The 13,295-nt window shown below is 37.1% G+C and overlaps 1 protein-coding gene across 2 annotated transcripts in view; it reads right to left on the bottom strand.

Annotated features, from left to right (window-relative positions):
* The window catches only part of LOC133517165 (uncharacterized), a 130,455-nt gene that overhangs the window by 25,722 nt on the left and 91,438 nt on the right, over window positions 1-13,295 (bottom strand). For both annotated transcript variants that reach the window (XM_061850352.1, XM_061850360.1), the window contains exons 7-9: window positions 1,546-1,709; window positions 696-869; window positions 106-226 (exon numbers count right to left, since the gene is read on the bottom strand). In XM_061850352.1, the coding sequence (XP_061706336.1) occupies window positions 106-226; window positions 696-869; window positions 1,546-1,709 (459 nt within the window). The remainder of the gene's footprint in view (window positions 1-105; window positions 227-695; window positions 870-1,545; window positions 1,710-13,295) is intronic.

Genomic DNA, 13,295 nt, shown 5'->3' with positions numbered 1-13,295 from the left:
AAACGTGCCGTGAATGTAGACGTCCTCGATAAATAATAAAAGCGACCGATTAGGCAAAAATTAATAAGTTACGAGTATGAGTGAGGTCTTAGGAATTTAAGTTACCATAATTTTAAGCGAGGTCCTTTCAGGCTCGGCGTCCGTGTGCGAGATGATGCGCCGCAGGAGAATCCCGTATTTAGTGAGGCGTTGCATGGGCTTTACCATCAGATCAGCTAATTGCAGCCTGAGAGAACATTACACCAACTAATGTTAATTGTTCCACACACGAAAAAGTAATTCTAGGGCCGTTTTCGCCAAGTAAAGTCCTGAATAAGTTACTTGTCACTTATGTGATGAATAAAGTCATCGATGGCGTTTCATAATCTTCAAATAAGCTTACCTGGTAGATAAAGTGCTTAAGCACATTTTTTATTTCCTGTACTTATAAATAATTGTGTACTAAGTTCTTCATTCAAAAAAATGCTAAACCATATGGCTACTTAGAAAGGTACATCTTACGAAAACGAAACGGCATAGTTCTCTTAAATTGTATTTAAGTATTTATTTTTATTGTTTAATTCATAATTTTTCAATTAAGAACTAATAATCACAATTTAGAACATCACCCCAATGTAGACCTGAATTACTTCAGACAGAATAGATTTGATAAATACTGTTTTGTAATACCTATAGTAATTCCCAGCCATGTTTACCTGTTGCACGTCCTGTGCCCGTGACACCATCCCAAGTACGCCATGAAGTCCGAGTTGTTCGAAAGCGTGCGAAAATAGTCCAACACTTTGGTCTGGTCGTTGACGTACCTCTCGTACGGTTGCATTATTTCACGAAAATGACCAAAACCGTTCGACATAAATTCTGTATTATAACTGAAAAATAAAACAAACTTAGTTAATTTCATCAACAGTTTTCTATAAGTACTGTTCTTTGTCAGCACAGGAGACGTCAGATTTATGGCGTGAGGTGTAAATGTGAAGTTTATGCTTCCTGTGTAGTCCATAAGATGGCAAAACCTACTATGTCGGATCCCTTTCTTTCGCATAATTATCGCAAGTCATAATGTAATGATAGTCATATTATCATTAGTCATAACTCTTCAGGAATTTCCTTAGGTTATCCTATACATATTTAGGTTAGGTTAGGTTTGGTTTGTTTTATGGCAATCCTGAAAAGTTACGCGTTTCTGAGAAAATCCAAATTACGGCTAACAAAAATGCGGACAAACAATACATTATGACTTAAAACTTTATGGGAAATAATAGAGACCCCCTACTATGCACAAGAAAACGTACGAGAACGGTAGATGGCAGCACTTGCTTTGGCGTGAAGTGTCAATGTACAGACGCCATCAGATCCAAGGCGTGGCCAAGGTGTTCACAAATATCTGAACACGCACTCTAACGCCTTGACAATAGAGGATTTGTGAGCATTCTAGCCGCTCCGATATATCTGATAGTGATAGCGACTCTACATGTTTATGTTTCCGATTCAGCCCACACGATGGCAGACCCTCTTTTAAAAGCTTTCTCTTCGAATAGAACTTACGGAGTGCCATTTTCGTGTGCATCTTGGAGCATAGGATAGAAAGTGGCTTCCCAGAAGGCGAGGCTTGCGTTGAGCACATCGGGTATGTTGGAGAACAGGCGCGCCGTGTCCACCGCCAGCATCCTGCCGCTGTCCTGCAGCGCGTGCGCCGCTGCCATAAATACCTGGATGTATAATGGCTCCTGATATAGGTCTTGTAATTTGCACACGCGAATAGAATAAATGATGTCTGAATGAAGAGAGAGAAATAAGGAAGCTTAGGGGTGGTACATCCTGACTGCAATCTGTATAGAAACTATGCAATCGGCGTGCAGACAATATGTGGTTCCCATATAAATTACAGTCGGGTTGCTCTCACTCCATACATGAGTTTCTTTACTTAATAGAAACTAACAATAAGTCATATGGGAGATATGGTAAAACGTAGGGCAAAAAAAAGCCGAGCCGAGTTACCTGGTAATTTTATTACTTGAAACCATATTACACCACATTAGCCACATTAAATGCTATCTCTTAAACATTTTTTAAGGAATAAAAATACCGGGCAAGTCGGCTAAAAGATAATAAAACTGACTATCACCTATTACCGAATAACTACGTAGCATCAAATAGCCAATATTTGCCCTATTATTAATAAGTTTGAAACTCGCATAAACCTTAATAATTGATGCGTTTACATCTTATTATTTATTATAAATAAGATTTCGCAAAGTTTGCTTAAAACGTATTATTTAGACATGGGTTTTTATCTACCTATGTAGGTATATACAGTGACTACTCTGAGTTTATTTATTTTTTGCTGGTTTTTAACTGATTACCAGTACCCCTAGTGTAAATTTATTCGAAGCGTGACGTGACGTACGCGTTTGCGTTAAGTCTCATTTTGTATGGCATTTTGAGTGTCCAAAACGTCCCGCTTCGTGCGCTGTTTATAAATCCCATAGAAAATGAGACTTTACGCAAACGCGTACGTCACGTTACGCTATCGAATAAATGTACACTAGGGTTTCTGATATAGTAAACATAAAAGTATAAAAAAAAACATTTTTACTACCAGAAATAGTAAATGATCACCAAAATTAAAATTTACATTAAATTGAATGTGAAATGATTACCATTTTTTTATATTTTGACATCCTTTTAAAGCAAATGACACCAAAGTAATAATTGTTAACCCATAATATAATTGTAATTGTATAATTGAAAACTAATAATTGTTATACGATTACTAAAATTAAAACTCCATTTTAGTGTAAAATAATAAACAAAATTGTTGAAGCATATAACTCCATACCAGACTTATCACATAATGACTATTTTGAACCACATTTTACCACCAAAATTTTAACCATATTTTAATTTAAAATGTCATGCAAACATTTAACATCTCGTTATTCTATTAAATTAATCTCCTAATCCTAATTTACTTCGTCACCTTTTTCTAGTTGCATTTCGTTTCTCTAAGGTTCGCAGTTCTTACCGAACCGAACCCACTTTTCTAGTGGCATTTCATTTTTGTAAGGTTCGCAGTTCTCACCTAACCTAAGAACCTAACCAACTTTTTTGATAGCAGTTCGGTTCTGTGAGAGTCATTTTACTTTATTTGGTAATATGTATACATTTTATGGTAATCTTAGTGGTTCATTTAGGTGAAAATATCGCATTAATATGCTCTTCAAGATTTGGTGATCATTGATTATTTCATTACCATTGGTTTTTTTCTTTGGAATCGATTATTTTCGAAGATATTAACTTTATGAAAAAACGGTTGTTCAAGACCGCTATTAATTTTAAAAGACCCTTCCAACGATATCCCACACAATAGGGTTGAAGCGAAAATAATAGTAAGTACACTACTATAGAGGCTGGAAAACGAAGGGTTGCAGGCCAAGAAATATAGACCGCCGAGCGTAGCGAGGTCAAGGGACCTACCGCGAAAAACGAAATTCTCAAATTGCGGAGATCTTTCTCTTTTAGTCTCACTAAAACGTAATTAGAGTGATAGAGAAAAATGCCCGCAACTGACGAACTTCGATTTTCGCAGTTATAGCCTAAGATAGGGATACGCGGCCGGCAACCCCGTTTCTCGCCGAGATTTGTATATACCTAGTGCTTTTCTCAAACTTTTAATGAAATAATAATAAAAATAGGATGATGATGATTGTTTTATGTCCAAATGTGATAGGTTATTCAGTGCGTGGGGTATTGAAGGGGAACAAAAATGTGATTATTTTGGTGCTACGACGCATGCCTTTACGCTTTTTTTCTTTCTTTTTATTTTTTTATTATAGACTTTGGAGTCATTAAAATAGGAACAAAAATTTGATTATGTTTGCGCTACGACGCACGGTTTAGGAGATACATCCCTATAAAGATTTCTGCATGATTGAAAAAAAACTTTATAAGGCTGTATCTCCTAAACCATGCGCCGTAGCGCAAAAATATTCAAATTTTCGTACCCCTTTAGGAAACCCTGAAGTAATAATAAACAGACACAAATATGCTTATAGGTTATTTATGGTTGAATGCCAAGACGTGCCATAACTTGACGTTTAAAAACAAAAAAACCCTAAAAAGTGGCCTTACAGGTCTAGGTGTATTAAGGCTGTTTGTTTTTTTTTTACATATCATCATCACTCATCGCACCTGATATGCAGTGTTTCCGGACCTAATTTGAAGTAATGTCAACATTTAATTGCAAGTTAGAGAAAAATTTCATCCCCCACTTTACGTGTAGGGGAGGCGTCCTAAAAAATATTTTTTACTAGTTTTTTATTCTACCAATTCGTCGGCGTGATTTATTTGTATATTAATGACAAATTCTAGCTTTCTAGCACTAACGACCACCGATCAAAGCCGCGGACGGACAGGCGGACAGACGGACAGACAGACAGACAAACAACATAATGAAACTATAAGGGTTCCTAGTTGACTACGGTACCCTAAAACCGTGAAAAGGTCAAGCGCAAGTCAATCTTACAAAACATATTATAACTAGATTTTTTTGATGTAGGTACTTCCGTACGTATATATTCCCTTCTCCATATTTATAACGTTCTTTGCCGATATAATTCATGGCGAAAGCGCTCTGTTTAACATTAAGAGGCTTCCATGTGGCCTATAATTTTATGCTTTATCTGTTCAAACTTTACCAACGATATCCGCACCCCAAAAGGTTTGAGGTTGCTCGAACGTTTGTCATGCCCGTGAAGGCAGCGTTAAATCTACTAGGGCCTGGCAGCTCGCGGCTCATCGATGAATTTACAATAAGTAACTTATATACATGCTGCGAGGCAACAGTGATAAAGCTTCCATATCCCAAGGGTTTGCTTAATTTGAGACAATTAAGCAGCGAAATCGTTATCTGGTCGTGGTCTAGTCGTCGTAAACGTGGTCCGGCACTGTCCTAAACACTCAGTGTGCCGGACCACGCACAACAAACGGCACCGCACTTTATATTTCAATAAGTATGAGAACAGCCAAAGTGTAGATTTAAATGAAGTATTTTCTTTCTCGTTCACTGTGCTTTAACCCTTTATAGAGCACAATAAAATATGATAAGGTAAAAATGACTTAAGCAGGATTTTCAGCACAAATTTTAAGGTAGCAATGAGGCTTGAATTGAAGATTTCTTATAATCTGGTCCGTTAAAAGTTTATTTTTATTTATTTATTTTATCAAATTAGTTGATGCTGCTGACGATGATTAATGACTGCTCGAAGCAATCATGAGCCGAGCGCGATCGTACAATTGTGTGGAATAGGTATTTACCACTGAAAACAGTTCCACCAGGGGTGGTTCTCCTGTTTTCCGGAAATCGTTTTTCCAAGTTGCGATTACTGCCATTCGCAATTTTCACCACTTTTTTTCCACTGACCACTAAGTGGGAGCCCCACGAGTCTAACCGAGGAGCCGATAGACCTCGTCGGCGATGGCGGGTTAACTTGAACTCCTTTTTGAGAGGCTGGTCAGATCAGACCCAGCAGTCACACACACACACACACACACACACAGGGACACAGTGGGCTCTGAATAAATTTTATTTTTCAATAGCCTCCTTTCACGAATGGATTTGTAATATTGCATATTGCATTTTCATTACCTATATTTATTTTTAAATTTTCCTGATAGGATTATTAACCATTCATACAGATGCTTTATCTATTCATTTATATATTAATCGTTAATATATATTTTAACTAGCAATTCTTATAAAAAAATATATATAAGTATATACTTAAACTGTTGATGAAATCATGGTTGCCCACAGAGTGCAAGATTACAAACAAATAAAAGTAATTTGGTTTGTTTACATTATTTGTCATTTCTATTGAACTCCACTGAGTCAAGCTTAACAAGCCCTAATTTTACAAACTTAGTCAAAATATACTCATAGTTTGTACTATGACACAGATCGAGCAAAGCTTGTGCTTTGCTTAGTTTGGAACTAGCTCGATCTGTGTAAGATTGTCTGTGTCCCCAAATATTTATTTATTTATTTATATGTATGTGGCTTTGCCGTTCCTTACTAAACGAACTATTCTACTAGTATAGTGTATGTATAAAAGAAAAGTAATAAGCACGCCCATGTGACGGTAACGGCCAAAAACGGGCAAAAACGTATCTAATCCATATCGTATCTTTAGGGATTTTTTTACGTATCTTAAAGTTCGAACGCGGCCCGTTAGCCTCGCTGTATTTAATTTGCATTATGAATAAAAAATAGTCTGAAGTATTTACGTTACCGGTTTACCGTGTTTTACACGCATGTGACACCTAAAAATCACACCTTCATCTTTGTCATACTCGTTGTTAAACACGAGCTTGTCTCTTTCTCTTTCGCAAACGGGAGCTCGTTAATACGTGCACATTTCCCGCTTGCCCGGGTGCGACTAAAGGCAACTTGTACAATTTGTCACAAGGTAAACCCTTCAATTTTGAACGCCTACAAACGTATCTTGAGTTACAATAAATAATTGTACATATGTAAATCGGATGATAATGCAATATTATGATGACATGGAACTGATCTGATGATGGAGACAGGAGGTGGCAATGGGAACTCTGTGATTAAACAACGCAAACTAATTATGTTTAGGATTGTTAGAATTGTCTCGATGAGTAAGAAAGTAAATATTATTTATTGCACCACATACAAAACAAATTCAAACAAGATTTACAAATAAAGGTATATAGCAACAGGCGGTCTTATTGCAATATGAGTATTAGTTGCCTGTGAAAAGAAAAGTACAGTCAGCAATAAAAGGTTGAACCAAAAATGAAAAACTTGCCAAAAAAAGGGGTTGTTATAAGCTTTTTCCATAATGAGCCATTTACTAAGCATGATAGCGTGGTGCAACATTTCTTCAAACAAACTGAATTGTCGGCTGCCTGATGAGATAGAATAACAACCAAATACCCAACTGATCCGCCCTATAATATAATAATAAATGTTTGAAAAACAAGAAGAGGCAGTATCTCATCATATGGGTGAGTAGCCGTGGGGTCGGATTTCAAGCGTTAGCCTCGTAAACGTCCCAGCGAAATCACTTAGTACCAATCCAAATCGAGTTTTGAACTCTTATGGAATTAAAGAAGGTTTGAAATGCAAACACGCAAAATTCGTTTGGGACTTACGAGGCTAAAGTAATTTCGAGCGAAGATAATTCCCAGCATGGCTATCCACACTGAGTATTATCTTCGCCCCTTTCTTGTTAATCTCATATTCAGGTTTCTATCGAAATAAACTAAATTCCTACCAAATATACGTTAAAATGTTGACTCAATCAAAATATCACTTTTTTCCTTAAAGCCAGCGAACGAATAGATACTAAATTGATTCTTAAAGGGGACAATAGACATTTATTAATAGAAAGCAAAAACACTTGCGTCAAATCGTGCTCCCTCCTGCCCTTCGCAGACCCTTGAATGGGGAGGAGGAGTACGGTGATCGATCTCCCTGCAGTCGCCGGCTTGGAGCCACCTAGTGCCCTCGATATTTGGAAGATTAACCTTTCAGTGAAATAGGTACTCCCTTGGGTAATCTTGTTCCAATCCCAACACAACGGAAAAATATCAACCCAGAAAAAGCTGCGGTTTCATGACAAATCATATTTTTCATTACTAAGTACATAAACCAAGCGCCAATTGCAGTGTTTGGCACTTTACCTCCAAATCTTTTAGTATACGGTAAATTGATTGATTATTGGGACGTTCAATTCAATGGTGCTGAGTTCATTGCACGTATATTGGCAAGTTAGATGACCCAATATGCATATATTCAGGAAAGATGTAATAAGAAACTAAAGTTGCAGTTTGCTTACGTTTGTGTGTTTGTCTTACGTAGGTGGACCACTCGCGAACGCGAAGCGAAGTGGTGCGGCGCGATTTTGCCGCGAACGCGTCACGGAAGAAACAAGTCGTTGATACATATGGTAGTATCCTAGCTTTCTATGTGAGCGATCTTGACGCGAAGGCTAAGCGGCGCGGCGCGATGCGATAGCCTTGTAAAACACATGCGCGCGGATTCGTCGCGTGATGGTAGGAAAATTCGAAAGGGTTCTATAGTTTGATGCTAGAAAGATATCCACCACCATCCACCTTATTCCATTTAATAAAGTTGGTTTTTAGGGTTCCATAGTCAACTAAGAACCCTTATAGTTTCGCCATGTCCGTCTGTATGTCTGTCCGTCTGTCCGTTCCTGGCTTTGCTCGGTGGTCGTTAGTGCTAGAAAGCTGGAATTTGGCATGGATATACAAGAAAAAAATATTTTTGTGGTGATGAATTTTTTTTTTCTCTTCGACCCTATTGGAATATCGTTGGATAGGTCTTTTGAAAAACGAATAGGGGTCTTTAGTAACCATTTTTTCATCTTCGGAAATAATCGAATCCAAATAAAAAACCTTTTCCTCTCTAACTTTTGAACTATGGGGTAAAAAATATGAAAAAATCGTGAAAGTAAATCTTAGTAAAAATGTATAATGCACATGATCGGTTAAGCAGTTTTTGAGTTATAGGCGAATCTGATATTTTTTTGACTTCGTTCGTCTGCCCTAGATTGATCTGCCTTACTACAATGGGAACTATCAGCATTGACTCGGCTTTAGAGACACGTATATTTCAGTTATTCATAATGATCCCGCCATCAATGACATAAGTAAATTCCACTATTTTCGTGCATTTTGGAAAGGTAGTACGGCCCCTGTGATTTAAAGTCTTGATATTAGCAGTCATAACTATCAAAGAGCGAGGCAATTAGTTTCGGAGAGGTTGATAACTGTCGACTTTTAATTAACAATCATATCCAGGACCTGTCTAACCTTGAAGTTATGCAATATGAATCGAGCTATTTATTACCTACGTAACATGGTGTACGCAACGCAACTAATAAAAATTTCCTTAATTCATGCCTGATAGGTACACCGAGCGATAGCGGCAATTGAAGCTGCTGGCAGACTCCACCGGCAGGACAACCTTGTTCCGTAAGGCACCTCTCAACCTGCCTTGCACAGACTGAATCTCGTAGCCGACAAGGCAGAGCTTTTTACTGCCCTCTTCTTCTTCTTCTTCCGTAGCCCTTCTCTACCCTTCGGGTGTAGGCCTCCTTCATTTTATGCCACTCGTCACGGTTCTGTGCGACATGGAGCCACTTCTTCCCCGCAGTCCTTTTGATGTCGTCGTCCCAACGCATCTGGGGTTTACTTTGAGGACGTTCCTCCCCCCATGGTCGCCACTCCAGTAGACGTTTACTCAACGAATCGGTTTTTCGTGCTATATGACCAGCCCATTCCCACTTCAATCTGGCTACGCCCTAATATGTAGGAATTATCAAAAACATACGTATTGTGCATGTGTAATGTAAAATATAGAAATTTAAATTTAAATTATATATGTATTGTATAAGGTAATATTGAGATATATCTAAATAGAGATTCTTGACTGTTGTGTAATTGAATATATGGAATTTTTTGCGTAATATATTGAAATTGAAATAATTTAGTTAAGTATTAATAGGGATCATTTAATTTTAGGCAGTATTGTATTAGGATCTACTTGTAAAATTAGATGCTGTATTTAATAATAATAGCAGAGCAGCTTGTTGCAAGCTGTTGGGGAGTAACGACCCCACGGACCCGAGTAGCAAGGTTCTAAACTCTGGCTTGCCTTCATTGACTGTCCAGAGAGGAGTCGTTAGAGCTATAATATGTTCCAGGGGTGGAAGTGAAACATGCATAAGATGCGAGTTGTCACAGTGGCTGTTATCAGCCACTGGACAGAAATCGGTATACACCTCGCGACACCCCTGAGCCACTCACACAGGTGTTGCTCCTGATCGTCTTCATGACGGCTTTATTTTTTTGCCTATAGATTATAGGAAAACCTATAAAGAAATTAAATGTGAGTCAAGTAATCAACAATCACGTCTCTAGCTGCGTCGTATTCGGGTCTATAAATGTAACGGATTGATAGCGCCAGATCCGCACGGTGCCGCGCCGCTTCGCTTTCGCCCCAAGATCGCTCACCTAAGACACTTCCATATGTAACAACGCGAGTAAATCGCGCTTCGCGTTTGAACGAGATTGGTCATGGTCACGTAGAACATTTAAGGATTTTGTCATCATGTCGCGCCGTACTGCTTCGCTTCGCGTTCGCAATTTATTCGCCAACGTATGACGCTGCGCCCGTGCGGTACATTGCTGCCTGATTACGCATACGAGTAACCGCCCTAACAGCCATTGGGAAAATCATTCGATTGTGTACAATACTCTCTCGTAATAAATAAGTCAATTTCAAACTGGTTTTACAATAGTTGTATAGTTGTTAGAGCGAATTAAAATGCGAGGTGGGCGATATGTACCTTTTAGTGCTAGCGGTACGCTCAAAATTGTGTTAAAAGTATGAAAATCGGTACGATTGATCTTTAGGCCATTTGAATCAATTTGACCCATAGAACCAAAAAAAATGGAGAGGAGTTATGACGTCATATTTTTTTGTATGAAAAAAAGTTTTGTTAGACTAGACTTAGCCGGTTCTGTAAATATATAACTTCAACACATTTCAGTAATTTTTTTTATTAATTAGAATATAAATCATTTTCAAAACATACCAAATAATTTGGAAAATAATAACATTTATTTTTAATTATTACAAAGCTCACCGCCCACCCATCGGAACTTGTTCTTCATTAAAGCTTAGATATTACCGAAGGAACATGTAAACTAGTTTTCAATATTCTTATTTTACCCTAATAACATTATACACGTATTGAGTAATTCGATAGGCGTATTATCTCACTTTGTAATAATAAAAATTAAAAAAAAAATACTGAAAATATTTTCAAAATTGCATTCTTGGGGTTAGTTATGAGGATAAATAATTTAGCCTATAGACGTCCCACTGCTGGGCACAGGCCTTCTCTCATGCGCGAGAGGACTCGGGCTATAGTTCCCACGTTAGCCCAATGCGGATTGGAGACTTCACATACACCTATGAATTTCTTTGGAGATGTGTGCAGGTTTCCTCATGATGTTTTCCTTCACCGAAAAGCTAGTGGTAAATATCAAATGATATCCCGAACATAAGTTCCGAAAACTCATTAGTAGAGCCAGTATTTGACCCCGCGACCTCCGGATTGAAAGTCGGACGTCAGATCCACTCGGCCACCACCGCTTTTTATGAGTTATGAGTTTTTATGAGTTAGGAGTTTGAGGATATTAGGTATTATCGGTATATTTTATAAATAAAATATGAACGGTATTGTATCTGCAGGAGTCTAAACTTGATAATGCCTTGAAAATTATATTTATTCTAATTAAAAAAAGTCACAGAAATGTTATGATGAGATATATTTTTAGAATTGGCTTAAAAAGTCCTTTAATTTAATACATTGGTTTCTGAACAAAAAGAAACATTTTATTCCATATAACGGCATAACTTCTCTTTTTTATTTGGTTCTACGGGTCTAATTAATTCAAATGGCCTAAAGATCAAACGTACCGATTCTCATACTTTATTTTTTGCACATATTTACAAAATGTCATGTGTATCGCATGCATAAATTACTTTTACCTACTTTATTACAATTGTCATTGAGATATTCTTGAATCGTATAATAAGCCTTAGACGTTAAAAAAGTTATACAATGCAGTTTTAAACTCTTTAATATTTTCTTGTTTTAGGATGCTTAATGGTAATTTATTACATATAGACCATTTACAGCATTTTACTGAATTTCGGGATGTACCGCTAGGACTATTTGACCTATACATTTTGATAGGTGCTAATTCTGTCACAACGTAAACAGAACGAAGTTTAATACCGTCAACCTAGTAAATAATATTTTATATATTTTTTTGTATATGGAAAACCAACAGCGTTAAATAATATCTCGGACTAACAATAGAGTTACAGAGCCAATTACAGGTTCTCACTTATAGAAGTTCCTACAGCAGAAGTACAGTACTCCTAGTGTAAATAAATTTGACTTTGAAACGTGACGTACGCGTTTGCGTTTAGTCTCATTTTGTATTGGATTTAGAAAGAGCGCGCCAAGCGGGACGTTTTGGAAACTCAAAATCCTATACAAAATGAAACTTAACGCAAACGCGTTCGTCACGTTATGATGTCGATAAAATATACACTAGGGGTACAGATCTATACATACTCGTGTATATATATATATAGTACCTGGGCGACCGAGCTTTGCTCGGTTATAACTATTTATTGTAATATGGTGGTCTATAGGTGATAATCTTAACTACATTTTTTTACTAAATTAAACTTGTCTAAAACAATAAAAAATAAAAAGTTATATATAAACTTGAACATATAAAAAAAAACAAAAGTTAGTCACCGGGCGAGATTCGAACCCGTAACACTCGTTTAGCAGTCCGCGTCTTACCCCGTTGGACCAGACGGCCAGTGGCCTGCAATACGAAATTAGCGACCATGTTCTGCGTCGAAAGAAAAACGCATGAAAACTCGAAAACACGCGTTTTCCCAAACATAAGACTAATCTAGATAGATTGTATACTCCCAAAAACCCCCATATACCAAATTTCAGCGAAATCGTTAGAGCCGTTTCCGAGATTACAGAAATATATATATATATAAACAAGAATTGCTCGTTTAAAGGTATAAGATATATATGTCACCCATGACCCATGAAGTGTCTAATTAATTATTTTTTTATTACTGGTATGCTATCATTATATATGTCGAATTCTCGATATCACAATCTATAAAAACCTTTTTTAAACTCCTGCTCTATACTTGCTGATCTCTATACTTAGGTCATACTGAAAGTTCCTGTAATCTTAAAAAAAAAAAAATACTTTAAAAAATCCCTGACACACGCAAATTATATCTAAAAATAGACCATAAGTTATATTTTCCACAAATAAACATTTTTATTGCGTGATCTCTAAATGGCTCATTCCAGAAACTTTCAGTATTACCCACGTATTTGCGTTATAGGTGATAATAATAAGTATACAGATTTTTTGATCAGAGCACTTACTTGAGGAATGCGAGTCACGCATTTAACTTTACTTTTCATAGAATATACCCACAATGCATGGAAAGTGCCGATCATTTTTTGGCTACAACCCTTTGTGAGAGAACGGTACCCCTTATTAAAAAGGGTTTCTTGTAGGATTCCGGGTTTTCTTAGAACCTTTTTTATTAGGCGTATGGTTTACGAGATATCAAGTACCTCATTACTGTCAACGCTCGTCCCTTCTAATTTCTA

The sequence above is a fragment of the Cydia pomonella genome, chromosome 1 (genome assembly GCF_033807575.1).
Source record: "Cydia pomonella isolate Wapato2018A chromosome 1, ilCydPomo1, whole genome shotgun sequence".
Lineage (NCBI taxonomy): Eukaryota > Metazoa > Arthropoda > Insecta > Lepidoptera > Tortricidae > Cydia > Cydia pomonella.
Note: the sequence above shows the minus strand (reverse complement) of the source record. Positions and strands in the feature narration are given on the sequence as shown.